At 38.6% G+C, this 18,769-nt stretch overlaps 2 protein-coding genes across 3 annotated transcripts; one reads left to right on the top strand and one right to left on the bottom strand.

The window, feature by feature from the left end:
- Positions 1-819: 819 nt before the first annotated feature.
- LOC124183718 (cysteine protease ATG4D) lies at positions 820-4,829 on the bottom strand. The gene is made up of 6 exons (XM_046572588.1): positions 4,361-4,829; positions 3,586-3,753; positions 3,133-3,483; positions 2,399-2,680; positions 1,894-2,294; positions 820-1,816 (listed from the first exon to the last, which is right to left on the bottom strand). The coding sequence occupies exons 1-6, from the start codon at positions 4,395-4,397 to the stop codon at positions 1,631-1,633; spliced, it is 1,425 nt and encodes a 474-aa protein (XP_046428544.1). The 5' UTR covers positions 4,398-4,829; the 3' UTR covers positions 820-1,630.
- A 3,670-nt stretch (positions 4,830-8,499) lies between these two features.
- LOC124182232 (leucine-rich repeats and immunoglobulin-like domains protein 1) lies at positions 8,500-18,051 on the top strand. 2 transcript variants are annotated; one of them, XM_046569181.1, is made up of 14 exons: positions 8,500-9,513; positions 11,384-11,455; positions 11,568-11,711; positions 11,916-12,053; positions 12,147-12,287; positions 12,370-12,657; positions 12,862-13,005; positions 13,116-13,354; positions 13,449-13,595; positions 13,694-14,008; positions 14,115-14,396; positions 14,510-14,785; positions 14,913-15,203; positions 15,322-18,051. In XM_046569181.1, the coding sequence occupies exons 1-14, from the start codon at positions 9,263-9,265 to the stop codon at positions 15,489-15,491; spliced, it is 2,898 nt and encodes a 965-aa protein (XP_046425137.1). In that variant the 5' UTR covers positions 8,500-9,262; the 3' UTR covers positions 15,492-18,051. The 2 variants fall into 2 exon arrangements, with proteins under 2 accessions (XP_046425137.1, XP_046425138.1); XM_046569182.1 differs by lacking the exon at positions 14,510-14,785.
- Positions 18,052-18,769: the final 718 nt, after the last annotated feature.

The raw sequence follows: 18,769 nt of genomic DNA, 5'->3' as shown, positions 1-18,769 counted from the left end.
TCGTATCTCCCCCGCAACCGATGAGGTATACACGCGCTGTGCGTAACTATGTGCGCGAAGCTTGAACTCACGTGGTTCGGACACGCACGTGGTTGAGCGACGGTGCTCGCAAGCAATCAGCGCAGCGTGGGCTGGGCCCAAGGCTAAATGGAGGGGATAGAGAACGGTTCCTGCGATCTGATTGGTGCGCCGTGCTCATTCTTCAATAGCCTCGCTTAGGGGATAGTCGGATTTGAGGTTACGTCTGGGTTTGTTATCGGGGTAAGCGTAGGGTAAGGGGTTTGAAAATAAGACGAACTTTTGCGTAACTTGTACATATGGTATTTATTTCCTCAAAGGCATAACATTTGCCTGGAATTAATAGGTTCCGAGTCCATTTTAAATAGTTCGTTCGTGCAACGGTATTACTTCGCTAATTGGTACTATTTATATAGCAATTTAACTAGAAAATGAATTCATGTAGGTATAAAGTTCGGATAGCGAAATGTAGAGTATCTATGTGAATATCTACTAGGCACGGGCAAATGATTGAAATGTCAACGGATTACCCGAAATTTTTTGGTTTCTAAAGTATAACTGGGTATACAAGAGTCTAACAGGGATTATGGGACTAGGTTCAGGTGTAGAGTCTAATTCGGGATCAGCGCAGACTGGTCTAATAAACAAGAACCCGGACTTGCAATACTAACTGTTTGGGTACAATGCTCTGCAGTCCCATTTGTATACAAATGGTTAAAAGGCGGAAGGTAGGTTTGTCATGATCCAATCGTGACACAGTCGTCCTACTGCATCCACCTGATAATTATATTCTTGTTTCACTTTTCCGTGCTTGTTGTACGCATGGGATAGCAGTCTTATTCCGAACAAGACAAGATATTCGTGGTTTGTATACCTTATGGCAGTGGGTACTTATTATTTGATTCACTGACAATGAAGGCAGGGGGAAGAGATTCAAGAAAAATAATGAACACGTTGGGTATGTATAACCCACGCTATTGGAATAATAAAGATTTTGCTTAAACATGCCTAAGCTACAGGTGTAAATAAATAAATAAATAATTTAAATCCTCTTACATTTTACGATACACATATTACTGTGCCTAGCACAAACTGCCAACGGTGCTGAACGCGTAAATCATTGATATGAAAAGAAAGAGATCCGTCAACCTATATATGTGTGTGTGTGTGTGTGTGTGTGTATATATATATATATATATACACGTAAACATAATTTATTTATGCCATAGTAAAATACGTGTATACTGTTTTCGATTTTTTTTTTTATCACATAAAATCATAATATTATAGGTTACTAAAACCTGGTGAATTGTTACGTGTTTGACTAACTAAAGAGAAGGAAAAGATGTTAATTCATAAAACGCGTTCAAATTGTCAGTTGAATGCGCTAGTGCATAATTAAGTGAGTGTGAATTAATAAGTAATAGTAAGTCTTGAGTCATAGGAATATCGCGGCATTATCATCAGGTGCTTACCTAACATTCTTTTAAGTACTTTTTTTTTAAGTAAATATATATCCTTTACATACATATCTATATATATGTTATATAGATATGTATGATGTATGTTTATGGTTGTTTTCACAATTTTCTCTAAGTGTACTTAATTTACTCTACCATTCGCACAACTCGAATTCTTCACACTCGTAATGACTGTCATCATCCTCGATCTTAGTGGACTCCTCGGACGATGACAAAACACTTTTTCTATTCTCCATACTGCGTTGAACGTCAGCGCCACTCCCTTCGCTGAAGAGGAACATTGGATACTCAACTTTCTGGTTGGGTGGTATCAAAAACTAAAATCATGAAAATCAGGACCAATATTTTTATCTGGTTTATCACATGCCTTGTGATCAGGGTCAAGTCTACTTACGGGCGTTACTACTGTCACAAAACTATCGAATGCAGCTTTGTCGCGAAAATAAAATCCCACACAACAGCTGGGGTCCATTTTTGACAGAAGCATCTTTCGTGGCGAAGTGCAGTGAAAACTTTCCAGTGAGAAATTTCGCCTCCACACATCAACCGTTTCTTGACAGTAATGTGGATCTAGATGGATCAGCTTGTCTTCCTGGTAACCGATGAAGTAAAGAGAGTGACGCGGACGTCCCCCAATCACCCCTATGCAGTCTTCCAAACTGAGAAGAGCTGTAAGACATGGTGCGTATCCGGGATTCAACTTATCCATGCCTAGTCTTAGAGGAACCAACAGTACTAGAGACCTCCAATTCCCATCGGGTTTCTGGCACACCTTTGCTACATCATCCATGTATACTGCAAGGAGAATAAATTAAAAGCTAGTCGAGTCACAGACTTCACAGTATTTCCAGAATCTTGAATGATTCGAAAACTATTGGACATCCACTAACGCTACCTACCGGCACAATCCTGTGCAACATATACTGCAAGCTGATCAAATTCAACGTGGCAAATCGCAGCACGTTCGACAGCCTGTTTCAGAAGATGAGCTACTGACGATGGGCCGTACCAATCTCCAGCCTTTTTTCCAGCAGCTGTACCTAAAGAGACCAAAGCGTGTATGGAGAGTGGGGACAGTGGGGCTGGCTGATCCCCAAACCATTTGATGATCATTCTGTGCTGCGAATCTTCATGGAATTGCTGGACTGAATCAATGGACCCATCAGGTCGCCACCTCCATTCTATGCACAGTAACCTTGTCTATTAATAGAAAATATTTTACATCTGTATTGCAGTTTGAAGTCTAGCTGTTGCTTGATATTGCTTGTACTACTGCAGAAAGCTATGCTGTGAGCAATAATCAGTAGTTTTGGGTCAAGAGTTTTGTAATTGTTACTATTCTTCCAAAACTATTATATTTGGTCATATATTAGAATATTTTTGGTGTTCGAAAGACTCTAGCGACTTGCAATGTTATTATATTTTTAAAATATTTATTAAATCTGCAAAGAACAAAACATTTCCCATGTTTAAGAGTTGTGATGAATTTTTACGTTGGAAATCTGAGATAGATTACTTCTTGATTCTCTAGAAAAACAATTGTTGACATTTTTTTGTCTAAATATCCTTTAAACTCTGGCAGTTATCAAAAAATTACACAGTAAGATTTTTGTTTTCTTTCAGAAGTACTTGCCTCTGCCAAGAAAGTGACAGACTAGCGCTTGGGCTAACATCATTTGTCCACTTCTAAGCATACATCCCCAGCCACAATCTGTTGTAAAGTTAGAACCATTCAAGATGGGAAATTCCCGTCGATAAGTCAGCCACAAACGGGACGTGAAGTCCTTTCGAAAACCATCCATTCCTTGTTCTAAAGTACAGGCATCTTTTGCCAGTGACACATTGCTACCGGTTCCCATATCCAACCCTACAGCTTCAACTGCCCGTTCAGGAGAATCTTCATTTTGTCTTTTGTGGTAACAGGATCCAAGAAGAAAGACAGGAGACTCTTTCGAGAAGTTAGTCTTTATCTTGATGCTCCACCCTTGCAGTATTTCAAATACAGTGATTAATTTAAAGTTTCATTTTCCATATTGTTTGCAATAACTTTTCACTCTTAGATTATAAGAAAAGTGTCTGCAGTTACCGTATTTCACATTATTCCACATCGACATTAGCTTCTTCTTCATTTTGCCATCAACCTCGGCACCATTGCTCGAGTCGTCGACCGATATTTGTGATATTTTTTGGGATGATACGGTATGACCAGGAGTAACAAACCCAGTGAACCATCCTGCTCCCCCACTGAATGCACCTGCAGATTAATTATTATTTCTTAAGAACCATGTTAACAATTTTTAATCTTTTATGAACAGTTATCATTACGTAAAGCACCAATAATTTTTGATAAGTGGCAATAACATTTTTTTGTTTTAAACTAAGAACAAAGTGTCCATTATGTACCGATAAGAAATCAACTCATTTGTATCAACGAATTGATCCTTATATCATTTTCATTTGTACAAAAAAATGACAGCTGTAGTAAACATGAACTGACACATGTCTTATAGATTACGATGAGATAACAATAGCGTTAATATGGCAACTTGTGTTTCGACATGCGAATTTAAAAATATCATCATTATGATTGGTTCGTCGATTTTTCGTTTTTGTTTTAAGATACTATTGTGTTTTTTCGCCAGATTCAATGAAGCGTGCAATGAGAACAAATCTGAGCTATTTCTACGTCTCGCGTAGATTGGCGAAGCTATTTAGACCGGAACCATTTGACGAAATATACCTAGCTAGGCATACCGTGTACGTATGTACTAATATATGGATAAACATGGGTGTGATTTTATTTACAATAACGTGTGAATTAGGGATGAAGGATATTTCATTTTATTTAATTTTTTTCTTACCTAACCTCTCGCGCGAGGATTGAAGTTGCCCGTTCATAACCGATTAAACTGCGGTACCAATGTCTAGAGTTTTATTAATCGTAGGCTATTATAACAAACTACATTTTCGAACGCGTAACACCAAGATGAACAATCATACGTTTATTTAACTTTACGCAGCACTTAATCACCGTGTTTCCCACTTTTCAAGCTTGTCGAAATCGAACCGCCACTCGCCGCCGAACCCACTGAAGGCGTTATATTTAATCGCTGTGCATCATATCCGTGCTGTGCATTCTCATGGCATTCTCCCACTGATCTCTATACCACGGTCTTACATACAGGTCTTGCAACGAACGTGGTGGGGGGTGGTCAGTTCACGTCCCAAACAAAAGTACAACTTATAGCCACAAGAGCGGCGCTACGAGTTATTCATAAGCTTATTATTATTATTTGGTGGAACCCTACCAATCTTTTTGATACTCATACACAGATAACCTTACGTTGTTATGTCACTCATATGCCTATGAATAACTGACAGTGTCGCGTAGTGGCCAGTAGTGGCAAAAAAAATTTGGCCAATAACGCGGCTACCCCCACCACTTAAATTTCGGTTCGTTGCAAGACCTGTATGTAAGACCGTGCTCTATACAAACTGGATAGTGGTCAGGTACCCTATCTCGCAGTACTGAGTGAAACCAACCCCCTGACACTTACCACTGCTCGTATACTAGAAAATTGTACGCGTCTTGTCCCCGTTTTTTAGTTCCTCTACGTGGCGCTAGTAGACTTCTGACACGCTCGCTGTCCTCGCAGACCGCGCGCAAGCTCGTCAGGTAACCAGTGGCGCCACTAATGGTGGAAATTGGCGGCAGAATCGAGGGACATTTTGCGAACCACTTTTAGCAGCGTGTGTCAGGGGGCTGAGTGAAACAACTAGAAGATAGGCAGGGGATTTGGGAGGACGGAGGAACGAAGCAAACTTGTGACAAATTCTCCGCGGGAAATTTAATTGGGTGCAGGGTTTGAGGCTTGGGTTATTGATAAATCGAATATAATGTATGCCATGAACGTCTCTATTTTATCAGCATTTCGTTCTTTGTGGACTATTTCTACCCTAAAATCGAAAAAAGACGTTTTTGAGAAGAGGCGTATATTTCAGCTATTACGTATACCTACCACAAGTCGAATGTTACGATTTGCCCATATTCATTCGTATATGATGTCCCTATGCGATGAGATAGATTCCCTACAAAACAATGTATATCACTGACACCGGGCTGTCGCGTATAAATTTCTATTGCCCGCGGAAAATTTGGGGTCAAAGAAGTTGCAAATGGCGCTGCTCAATTGGTTTTACTATGTCGATGGTTTTACTCAGCAGCCCCAGTCCACTATCCAGTTGGTGTGGAGAACAGTGGGATCTCGCGATCACATGAGAAAACCTCTTGGTCAATGTTTCGTGTAGTGTGCAGCACTGCTCAGTCCGGCCGCATTTCCCGCGTTATATTTCAATTTTGGTAACTTGGGCCTTAACAAGTTACGGGCGCATTCGGTTTCATTCTGACGGCCGTTGATATTATATTACACTTTCAACAGCTTAGTCAGCGCGATAGTGAATGCATGCGTTGCATCGTCGCAAAGCACAAATTCTTATTAGTAAACCTTTGTTTTTTTTCTAGTAAAATAAAAAAAGAAACCGGCCAATTATTAATAAATCAATGATCAATACCAGTAGGTAGGATGGTATCGTTATATGTATTGTTATCTCTTACGGGCGCAATACATGAAACGAATATTTTATTATTGTTACACTTGCGTTGCAGTAATACTAGTCAAATACAAAGCAATGAAGAAAGCCTTATCGGTGTTTCGAGGGCAATAATAATAATAGCAGCAGACCGCAGGTGCGAGTTTTGTGGTGCTTAGGCATAGCTAATTGACAAACCACCGGTAGTAGTGCATTGTCCGTCGAGTCCGACGAGGGTACATTTGTGAGCCACGGATTAGACCCGGTCCGCTTATAGTCGTATATTTTCTGAGCTGAGTCGCAAGGACACATTGAGCGACGCAGTTTCAAGTTTATAAATGCACCAGTCGCAATTTCGATTAGAATATCATTCCTAAACTGCTTATGTATTTCTACATTTTTCTACATTAGATTGCAAAAATAGAGATGAACGCGCACTTAGTGCATTCTGAACGAATAAATAGCATAAATAGTCATCGTTTATACATTCGACTATTTCATCAGCGGATGGAATATACCTATGACACTTATTATAAAGACGAAAATTTGTCCATCCATTCCACGAATACAGTGAGTTCGGAATATGAACTAATGTATCAAGATTATTTCGCCAATTAGAAAATTTTTACAGGGCTCTTCTTACTGCTGGGTAAAATGCTTCAATAGATCCATTTTAAATGAAAAATGGATAATGCTTTCAAAAGCATAATTTTTACGGGTAAATGTAAATGGTTACTTAATGGGTTGAGAACACTTAAGATGTTAAATGCAAAATGCCATTTATATTTTAAATGCCTATTTTAAATGAAATCATTTCAAATATTACCCAACAGTGGCTATTCTACGCTATGCTTTAGACGGCCACGGTCTTCTTGTAATGGGCTACATATCGCAGAGCAATTCTGTAGATTGTACAAAATCACCTAGTACATATTTAAATGTAAAAATACGTAAAACCGTGAGATGAGTTTAGAATTGAGACTGATTATTTCAAGGTGACTATTTTTAACGAGACTGTATATATAATGTATACATCTGTGTACATAAGGTAGAGACCTAACGAGTTTAATACTCGAATTTTTGTAATTTTGGGTGAATTGCATTCCAACTAGCATTTTCTTTTTTATATTCAAACGTTTTTTATTTCAAAGGAACACGTGTTCAAATAAAAAGAGAACAAGTATGTACATCATTTCCAAGAGCTACGGTAATATTTTATACGGCAACAATAGGTGGCCCCTCGATTTGGCCTCGACGAACGATTCCAACTCTGGCTGGCTCGACGCACGGTCTCGGTGTGCTGGGTAGACTGGAAAGGCGTTTTAAGGTTTAGCGCTTTATAAGTCGATGTTCCAAGACTCGCTCCGCTCCTTCTTTCTTTTCGTCTTCCTCTTTGTTGCGCCCACGAGAAAAGATGCTGGTGCATTGAGGCGATAAAACCCTCGAGGGAGGGGAATCCTGGCCGGGTCCAGCGGCTTTATTCCTTGCCCGGTTTGCCCGTGAATGCCTACTTCCATTTCGGTATAATAGAGAATGGTTGCGGCACCTACCACCTACGTATGGCAGCCGCAGCCCGCACATCCAGCATCGCGGTGTGCGTGGAGCAGAGCCCCCGCTGTTCGCCTACTCCTTTGATTGTGAGTCGGGCCGGGTTTTCTACCTGTTCTGATGGTGGTAGTGGCCGTCCATGAGCAGTTCAGACTCGGACGTCGTCGCCGACGATCATGGACCGTGTCCGCACAACCGCCAAGAGGCTGATCTACCACTGGCTTTCCTTCGGATATTCGTTACTCTCGTTTTGAGTATTGGTCGTGTCCGTTTACCGGTACTGGAAGTAACGCCGTCATTCGCAAAGTATATTTCAATTCCGGCCAGTGTCAAGTGACACGCTATCAGGATCGGCGGTCGTAACTATAATCAAATTATCTATAGAGGTGTGCGGTGCCAGTCTGCGGTTATTGGATGCGGATACACTCGTCGTTCCTGGCTTAGAGCCTGTGTGCTGTCCGTGAGGCGTGAATCTCTTATCCCCACCCTTGTTTTGTCACGCAACGGTGCCCAAAGCCCGCCTGCAATGGCGCATTCAACATCAACTTTGCTATAGCGTTAATTCGTTCTTCACCTGCCTGCGGTATACGATGTAAACTAAAATCTACGGATTCAACTGTTGCAATTTCTTCAAATCTAAACAAAATTGATAAACGAAACAAAAGAACGCATGCACCAAGAAATAATAATCATAACCACAACAATATATCGTCGAATTGAAATTAGTGGACGAGACTTTGCGGAAAAAAAAACAAACGCGTATGAATTTCTAAGCTGAAACAGTTGTAAATCAATACCTTCGGCATTTCTAGATTGTAGTGGTCAAGAATAATAATAATCATCGTTCGAACTTCAATCTCCATAACTCATAGTGTTCAAGTTGTGTAGAATAGTGTTGAGGTAAAAAAAACTTCAACTCCCACGGTTACGTCTATGCTCTGCAATTCAACCAGCACCTGAAAGTCCAAGACGGCCAAAAGTGTCGTTTTCTGCGTCTGCGCAATCGACTCGACGACAGCGCCGCGGCTCGCGACTTATTGTTAGCGGGGTGAACAGGTACTAAGCAGTGACTGAGCCGAGTAAAGGATGTGTAAAGGGCAGCATCAGCATCAGCGGCGGCGGCGGCGGTAGTCGTCGGTTGGTAGAGCTCAAAATACGGGCGTCGTTATGGTGTCGACGATAGTGCGTGGGTCGTCGTTGTCGTCTTCGTTATTGTTGTGGTGGTGATTGCGAGGAATGTTTTTTCCTACGAAGAATCAATAAACCAGCACCGCGCGCAGTGGCTGTTCACACGTTGTTTCAGTAACTCGCAGATTGCCATTATCGTTTGCGATATTTCGATGATATGCTGCTGAATCGACGGCCGCCTCGTAGCACCAGAAGCAGAAGCAGAAGCAGAAGTAGCAGCCGCCGCTTATCGCTATGGGGTATCGCCTACGGTCCTAGTGGTGTATACAGCAATACGTCCGGCGGTTAGCAAGTAGTATTTTCTATTCGTTGTGTAACCGATATACAACGACGACGTAGCCGAAAGTGCAAGAGAGAGAAAGAGAGATAGATAGAGAGAGAGAGACGGGCAGGCATCTCGGAAGGCACGCGATACGCGCAGACGAAGACGTCTTATCATGTCAGAATCGAGCGAGGTGAGCTCGGCTCGAAGGTGGAAGAGAAGGAGATACGTAATTTTCATTACCCAGCTCGTCCTGTTGTTTTGCGCCGATGACACTCGCGCCAAACCTATGCAGGATTCGAGTATATTGAACAAATTGGACTTCCAGTGCCCCAGGGAATGTAATTGCCTGGGAAATGTCGTAAACTGCAACGGATTGCAGCTCATCGATGCACCCAACAACTTACCACCATGGATCGAGGATCTGTAAGTGATTGTTGTTTGAGTTGAACGAAAGATGATTAACGAGTAAATAAACAAAATGCTCTCTTTATTGGCCGATTGTTAGTGTTTTCGAGCAGCTACGCGATTATGTTCTTTATAGGTTTTCTTTTTCCCTATAGTATGCGTGCCCCTATAACTCTGGAACTGTATGTACCAGCGTCTATCTGACCGTGGGTTTAAATTGAACTATCAGGAATTAAACTGGATATTATTATATTAATCCAGACAGAACGAGGGGTCGTTCTCTGTAAGTGGACAGATTGATTGAATCCTCTTACGGTTTGGTCAAAGGAGGGTCGCTCCTGTGTCTTGTCGTGCAGTAATATCTATCGTCTCGTGCATATGCGTCTGTATATATTTATATATACACACATGATAAGAGGACCGAAAGTTTCTCAGTGGCGACAGAGAAGAATTGTTTTTATTATTCTTAAATGACAATAAGAGGATATGATTATTTGCTTCCGGAGTAGAAACATTACAGTTTGGAGGACAAGGAATTATCAAGGAACCTTAAATTATCAGTCCGATTGATATTCTGTTAGCTTATTTGTAACGATGAATGTCTTGATCACAAATTTGTGAGCTGCGCATTAGCGAGAAGTTTTATCTATATAATTCAGCCCGTATATTTCTGATAGAAGCTGTCCAATAGTTGATAAAAGCACTTGTGTTGATTACAGAGATCTCTGATTAAACACTATCATAGGTATGGCATGCTCGACCGATAGAGAAAAGTTACAAACAGGTCAATCAAACAACTGACATTTGATATTTCAAAAGTAAACTTGTCACTTATTCAACCAGCGATGATGATGATGCGATAGACGTATGTGTATGATGAATGTGGAAAATAATTTACCCAGCAGCCAATTATCATTCGACACATAGACTATACATAAACAATCCATCACGTCTATTTTGAATAATTTTACTTGTTTCGTTCTAAATTGTTTTTTCTGCCATGTGAAACGATATTGCGAAAGCCAGATACGAGCTGTTTTGTATCTACCGTTGTTCTGAGCTGTAATCTCTGCAAGAATACAGTTATCAAATGTTTATTATTCTCTGTCGGGTGAAATTCGAAACTACATGTTGCGAGTATTGTTGTTATCAGAAAAAAATGGGGGAAAACTAACCGAGTTATGCGCGATAGTAATTGACCCCCAAATATTCGTTAGATTGAAATATTTTTGCAATGTGTTTTCAGTTAGTTATTTAAAGATCACACTATTAAAGCCTCTGTAAAACTGCAAAATGCTTGAAAAATTTCAATTTATTAGTACACTCTACCCTTTGTATACATATCGTGACCTTTATAACATATTCGTAGAAAAAATAGATTTTCAGTTTGAAAAACTTGTAAAAATATTTCAAAGTTGTAAAAATCTTTCGCAATTACGCTGTTGCCGTTCGTTGTCCAAAGAAATATGAAACAAGCAAGTAGGCATGCTTAATTTTACCAGAAAATATTTAACCTTGTATACACGCGTTTTTAATATTCTCTCTTGGAGTTAACGCCAAATGATGAAATATTTCCATTACGATTCTCCTAATCAGTACTTACGTGACTGTGATGGTAAGGCGTGTTTAATCAGCTGTGGGACATTCCCGGCATTAAGAATTGTGCAAATTTTTTTTCATCGGCAATAAAAAGTAGGATCATTAGTAGTAGTAATGTTCAATTAATTAACAAGACTCTTATGTTACCTCGTTGTTATTGCACTGCGAATCATTTTACTCTGCTGTACAATGTAAACAGATTTCCTCTTATGTACTTTTTTGTTCAATTTATTGCGATAAATTTGCATTATGGAATTGTTATTTAAGAAGAACATTTCAATACTTACAGAGAGTTGAAGAAAAATAACTTTTCAAGACTGGAATCCAACGCTCTTATTCATCTCACCAAGCTCAGGGTTTTGTGAGTAGTAATTAAATTAATAAAATTGTCTGCAGTAATAATCATTTTACCAAATTAATGAATTTATCATCAAATCGCCACTAAATTCACCTAATTTCTGCAACTATTTCAGAGATATAAGTGAAAATCGATTAAGCGACGATGTGAGCGAAGCACTGAATAGCTTGACTCAATTAAGAGCACTGAAAATCAACAAAAATCAATTGACGACCTTGCCCAATCTTTACTCGCTCAAAAATTTGACCCATCTTTCAATGTAAGTAAATTTCTTCAGGCATAGCAAATTTTTGTTTGACATTTATCGCTTCCAAATATTAAGGTAGCTTACGATACGAAAGAAATCTCGGGCAAAATTATTTTGACTCCTAGATGAAAACATCGAGTGATAAGTGTCACATGTGAACCAATCTTAACTTTTGTATTTTTCAAATCAAATTCAATCATCAATTTTTTATCACAGGACGCACAATCTGGTTCGGTCCATAGATGGACAGACCTTAGTAAACTTGCCGAGACTTCAGTTCTTGGACCTCAGCAGCAACCATATACCTGTTCTCCAGAGAGAGTCTTTCCTAGCTCCAAATTCCCTTACATACTTGTACGTATTCTTTGATAATTTATTACACATTTACTGATTTTTCATTATGAATTAACGATGCATGTAATTTTACTTTATCGACTTACTTTTCAGAAATTTGAACTCAAACAAAATTCGTGTAATAGAAAATGGGAGTTTGGACAATCTTACATCTCTGAAGGAATTGCGATTGAATAAAAATCGCCTGACCCATCTAAAAGATTTGTTCACAAACCTTGCTGAGTTGAGAATATTGTAAGTATTTTTTCGTTTGTTTTAAGCATCTTTCGTCGATACATTTTCACAGATGATGAAATGTTTGTCTTTCGATTTTTAGGGAATTGAATAGGAATGAGTTGGAACAAATTCAGGGATTGAGTTTTAAGAATTTGACGAGTTTGGAGCAGCTGAAATTGAAAAGGAATAAAATTAGGTCTCTGGACACGGGTGCGATTGTCAGTCTGAACAATCTGTCTGTATTACAACTCGATCACAACTTGTTGACAGTTGTAATGAACGGTGGATTGTTTGGACTCTCGAAGCTCCACACGCTCACCATTTCGCACAATAAAATAGATGCGATTAAATCTCAGGCGTGGGAATGTTGCCAGAATATCACCGAGCTGTTAGTATTCACCCTTTTATATATTTAGGAATAAAAGTCACACAGCAAAGTTCTTTAATGTTCTAATATTTTTCTGCGATTGTTGAATGGCCCGCTTAACAAACTTGAAAAATGTGTGCTACTTTGTTCTTTGCTGTAGGTGAACGCAAATATAAGTATATGAATATACTGTATTGGAATAAGTGTCTAATTTACCACTTTCAGTGACTTGTCGCACAACGAACTGGTATCGATTGATCAAGGAACCTTCCAGTTCTTGGGTAAACTTGAACAACTTAAATTGGATCATAATAAAATCACTTTCATCGCAGATGGTGCTTTCAACAATACACCAAACCTAAGGATACTGTAAGCAGTTATATTGATCCCAAAGCTTTTCACGACTGTGGTTGAAAGCAGTTTACTTGACTGCTATTTCACAGTGATGATTTACGCTTATTTTCATTTTGTGTTTACAGCGAGCTTAACGAAAACAAGATATCTTACATGGTGGAAGATATTAACGGGGCTTTCGCACCGTTAATAAATTTGGAGAAACTGGGACTTGCTTTAAATCGCATCAAATCTATAAACAAGAACTCTTTTGTCGGTTTGATGAGACTCATAGAGTTGGATTTGAATGGGAACAACATAACAAGCATTGCGGAGAACGCACTTATTTCTATGCCAAATTTGTCTAGATTAAGAATGAAGTCTGGTTAGCAATTTGATGATAATACTTTTCGTTTTATTCTGATTTCCCAAGTTTCGGTTTAATTTTATTGATAAAAAAATAAAAAAATTCATTACAGACACTTTACTTTGTGACTGCGGACTCCAGTGGCTGAGCATTTGGTTACGCAGCCACAAGTACAGCGAGGCAAGAGTTCGGTGTGGGTATCCCAGCGCGTTGAAAGGAACGCTGTTGACTGAACTTCATCGCACAAATTTTACTTGCGGTAGGTGTAAACATAAAAAAATTAAGATAAATAAAATAGTTGATTCGTTTAGAAAAATTTACAGACGTTAATACGGAAATTTTTGGTAAATATTTCAGACGAGCATCCAAAGCCACTGATTATTGGCGAACCAAAAACTCAAATGAGCATAAAAGGAGATAACGTGACGCTGTATTGCCGTGCTACCAGCACTGCGAACACTCCACTTCGATTTACATGGAAGCACGACAACGCTGAGATGCAAAATTTCGATATCAAAGTTGACACTGATTCTCTGGAGCGTGGGATAACAGAAGCTTTGTCAAGCTTGTATTTGACGAATGTAACTCATGCGGATGCAGGAAGGTATCAATGTATGGTCAGCAATGATTATGGGACAACGTACTCAGCTAAGGCTAAAATAAGCGTCCTTGGTGAGTGTTACTCCTTCACCGAAGACGTCGTCTAACACTATTATCTCTTTCTTCGGTTCTGATCGCAGTTTTATTATATGTTGTGTCAAATTTTTGCCCCACACAGTGTATCCGTCATTTACGAAAAATCCGCAAGATATGCAAGTGCCTGCAGGTCGGACTGCCAAGTTGGTTTGCGCAGCAAAAGGTCAACCGACCCCACAGATAGCCTGGCAGAAAGACGGCGGGAACGATTTTCCGGCTGCTAGAGAAAGGCGGATGTACATGATGCCGTCGGACGATGAATTGTTCATAGTAGACTTCAAAGTCGCCGACACTGGGGTCTATTCTTGTACGGCGCAAAACTTGGCTGGTACCATCGTAGCGAACGCTAGTCTTACCATAAGTGGTAAGTAATTGTCTGTTTGGTATTGCAAAAGAGAACAGATATGTTCGTCGATCAGCGTTAGAGAAGAGAATTGTAAGCATTTAAGAAAAACATCCCTACTTTTTTCATACTAGAAACACCGTCGTTTGTCAAACCAATGGAAAATAAGGAAATAATTGTCGGTGAATCAATCGTTTTGGAGTGTATGGCGAGCGGATATCCTCGGCCGAAATTATTGTGGCGAAAAAATGGTAGCCCTCTGCAGACCACTGAACGTCACTTTTTTACTGCTGAAGATCAGCTCCTTATTATCGTTGATACTATTCCTAGTGACGCTGGTAGTTACGAATGCCAAATGAATAATTCGTTTGGTACAGCTGTCGGCACATCGCATCTTACCATAAACCCAGGTAAATTTGAACCGTGGAAAACTAGGAGTACAACATAAGTGATGGTCTGGCGATAGTCCTACCCTTGTCATAGTTTACATAGCATTGGTTTCCCTATTATTCATATTATTTTAATTTCCTGTTTCAGTTTCGGGTTCAGTGGTTAACGAAGACGATATGCTGGGGATAATTATCATTACTGTAGTTTGCTGCGCCGTAGGTACTTCAGTCGTTTGGGTCGTTATAATATACCAAACCCGACGACGTCTCAGTATTAATCAGAGTGCCCCGCAACAATTTCAAGTAATTACTACTGCACCAGTACTAACTGAAGCTCAAACTCATCTCTACCTGGACACCAGTTCCCAACACAGCAAAGACAGTGGTACGGGAGATAGCACTAATCCAAGCAGTGATCAGCTTCAACTATGCCTTCCTGGTTAGTGATTGGCTGCCGCAGAAGGAATTGCATGCGTTTCACCCAACATTTATGAGTTTTTGAATTATGTAACGTCTAAAAAAGTGTATTGTCATAATTATCAACCTTTCGTTTCCAGAGGAAATCGTCACTTCCTCTACAAATAATGAGGAGGTGGAAAATATTTGTGGCTCGGATCCTCTTTTGGGTTACACAAATCACGAACGGCTAGAAGAGGAGCAGTCTGAATCAGTAGCGGATGATGAAAATTCTGTGAACATAAAGCCGTATGGTTGGACTCGCGAATGAGAAGAAGATGGAGAGGAATAAACATTGGGTTAACAATTGTGTAATATTGGCGATAGACGAAGAAAACAGAAAACGTTTAAGTTTAAGTAAATGATGAGGAAGAGAGAAACAATAATAAATAACGCATAGTATTTTTGAAACTCCTGCAACGAGTCAGAACAAGATTAGTAATAGTGATTCCTTGCAGATAGTTTTCTTAGTGTAGAGAAAACTTCATAGTAATAGATACACGTAAACAGGCAGGATACATGCAGGCAGCACGCAACAAACAAACACACAGACAGACAGACACACACAAACACAGAAACATGGCAGCATTACAAACAAATACCACTTAAAACAAGTCAAGTATTGTTGAAGTTTTAATATTAAGACGTGTGATTCAATTAAGCTATTATTATCGAGGATAAACCCTTTCGATGATTGCTCGAATCGATACATGGACGTATTTTGTACGTGAATAATTATACCTATAATCGAGTTCTTTAGCACACCGGTGAGGTACGACATAAATGGCCTGTACCAAAAGCCCTGCGATATATACAGATGTGAACGTTTAAAAGAAGAAGAAGAAAGGCACAGTCATTAAAAAACCGCGTGTATTGATGACCTTATAATTTGTATATATTAAGAGTTAGAGACGATGGATATTGATTGTATCACTGTGTATTATTGTACGTACAATAAATTACGGGTCTGCGGGTATGATGAAAAAAGTACCTTCAAATTTCGAATAACTATTCAAGGCAAAAGTCGGTATTATAATATGTGCGTAAAATAAAGAGAAGCCTGAGAATATATGATATTTTTGTATGTATTAAAAAAACAAAAGAGAAAGAAACAAACAAAACTATTAACAACTTCGTCAGGAAGTATAATACCTGGTAAGTCTGATAATGAAAGTGAAGCCTGAAGCGCCTAAACAAAAAAATTCTAAAATAATAATGTACGTATAGAAAATAAGAATTTTTTATTCTCAGGCTCTTCAAACTATTTCCGCTTTTCTAATATTTTTGTAGTATCTTATTGTAGCCACCCTTCAACGCAATACCCGCAGATTTCGTAATTGTTAGCAATTTATGGCTATTATAGATTACGAGGATATACGCGTTATCAACCACAAGAGCCATACAGTAAACGAGCCTTTTGTGATAGATATTTATTCTAGAATATGATTTCATTTAGTTATTTATGTATTATTTTGTAAACAAAAAAAAAACAAATTAATCTAAATTTAACGACTATATACCTCTTTATGCGAGAGTGTACTGTATTATTGCACGTTGCATAAATACGAAAATGAGAGAAAAAAAAGAAAAACACTAAATAAACAATAAGACGGCAAAGAAGAATTACGTATATTTCGTGGTATTGTCTTCCTGATAATGATTATGATTTATGATTATCATGTGTACGATTATGATGATTATTTTCGTTTATACACGTGTAATTCATGCATCGGTATGCCATTTCTCATTTTTTTTTTCATTTTGTTGTCGGTCTTCTCCCATAATGGGTTATCCTGATTTAAACTTACTAAAGAACTTACTAAAAATTTACTTTACACTTCAATTAATTGCTCATTTCTTTTTAAATATAAGTAATAGTCTACAATGTTACACGGCAGTAGTAGGTATGTCTGTCTACGATGGCCGTCACTCAAAGACGTTTCCTTAGTATTTTTCGTCATGATATATGTATACCAAGTTTTCTTTTTCAGAAGTAATATTATTTGTTTGTTGACTAATTTACTATTGTCATTATTGCTATTATTATTATTATTATTATTATTACCTATTTAGTTTATTTCTTGATTGTTTAAACATACAAATATTATCGTATACATAAATAGTTGTAAAGAGTACCTTGGTGAAGAACAAGTAGACTCGTAATATCACGAGTTACATGTGCCGTATAAAGAAAGCATAGATTCTTCTTACCATATTGTTTATATCTTTTTTTCGATATGCGACCCAGTCGAGCGTGCGAATTATTCTAAATACTTTACATACTGTTGGAAATATATTTTGTGCTTCATTCCTCTAACGTGTCAATCATATCAAAAAATTCAGTTGGATGATGACTGAAGTTTCAGTTGTATTCACTTGATGCCATCAAGTAATTCTCACACGGTGAAATTGACGACGATTGTGATGAACTCGCGGATAGTATGTTTAATTTTCGAAGAAATTGTTGCATTATCCCATCAACGAGTTGATAGCTGTTACGCGTATATATAGTCATTTTTTTCACGTGTCTCAAGTGACTAGTGAGTAAGATACAAAAGTTTATGACGTTGTCTCGACTTTCTAATAATTTCTATCTTAGCTATGCGTATACGCTAACTTGTTTGACTGTTTTGTGTATGAATTGTATCATCTGGAATAGGTTTTCGATATGATTAGTTTTTAAACAAACTCGTTAGTCAGTGAATCACGTCATAACTGATACGCTGCATGTGATACACCAAATATGGCATCTGTTTGATTCAGTATTTTTCTTGTTATTATGATATATCAAATATTATGTACAAATATAACAGTAAACTTAGATAATCGATTTTGTAGTATTATTATTTGCTTTATTATGAAATCTGATTTCCTTTTTCCAACTACTCGCCCTATGATCTTTCCGAGCTAATCCCACAATCTCTAAAACTAGAATACGCGACGAGACATATGACGAAAAACTAATAATATTTTGTTGTTATCAGATGCTTTGATAGAATATCAGATATTTTATTTTACAAAATCTTTTCTACGTCGAATTCATGTATTTCGATTTCCTAATTCAACTCAGGCTACTTAACGCACCCATGGAATTATTTTATTTTTGGAAGGTGACGCTCTAGCGTAGAACCATTACGAAGAAAAACTCGTTTCTCGCGAGTAACTCTTGATCCGTTGCTCGCAGCGTGTTCTGACTGTGCGCAATCGATTCCTCTTGCAACATTACGTCGATATAGTGCAGCAAAATATTGATTCCAGCACTTCTCAAAATCGTGAAAATTTTCGCCAAAAATACAAAGGGGTTAGCCTTACTTTTTTTTTGGGCAAAAAATTTTTTGTCTCAGATTCGATTTGTGTGACCATTTCTAGAGTAATTGAACCCCAAGGAACTCAGAAAACGCAGCAAAAAGAGCGTAGGACCAGCAGCAGAGAAATTACGATGGAAAAAGCACCAGCTGAAAAATGTCGAAAACGCAGGTTCTCGTTTTTTAACTGTAACTTTTGATCCGTTGCTCGCAGCGTATTCGGACCGCGCCCAATCGAATTTTC

The sequence above is a fragment of the Neodiprion fabricii genome, chromosome 5, assembly GCF_021155785.1.
Source record: "Neodiprion fabricii isolate iyNeoFabr1 chromosome 5, iyNeoFabr1.1, whole genome shotgun sequence".
In the NCBI taxonomy this organism is placed as follows: Eukaryota; Metazoa; Arthropoda; class Insecta; order Hymenoptera; family Diprionidae; genus Neodiprion; species Neodiprion fabricii.
This window is presented reverse-complemented; position numbering and strand designations above follow the sequence as displayed.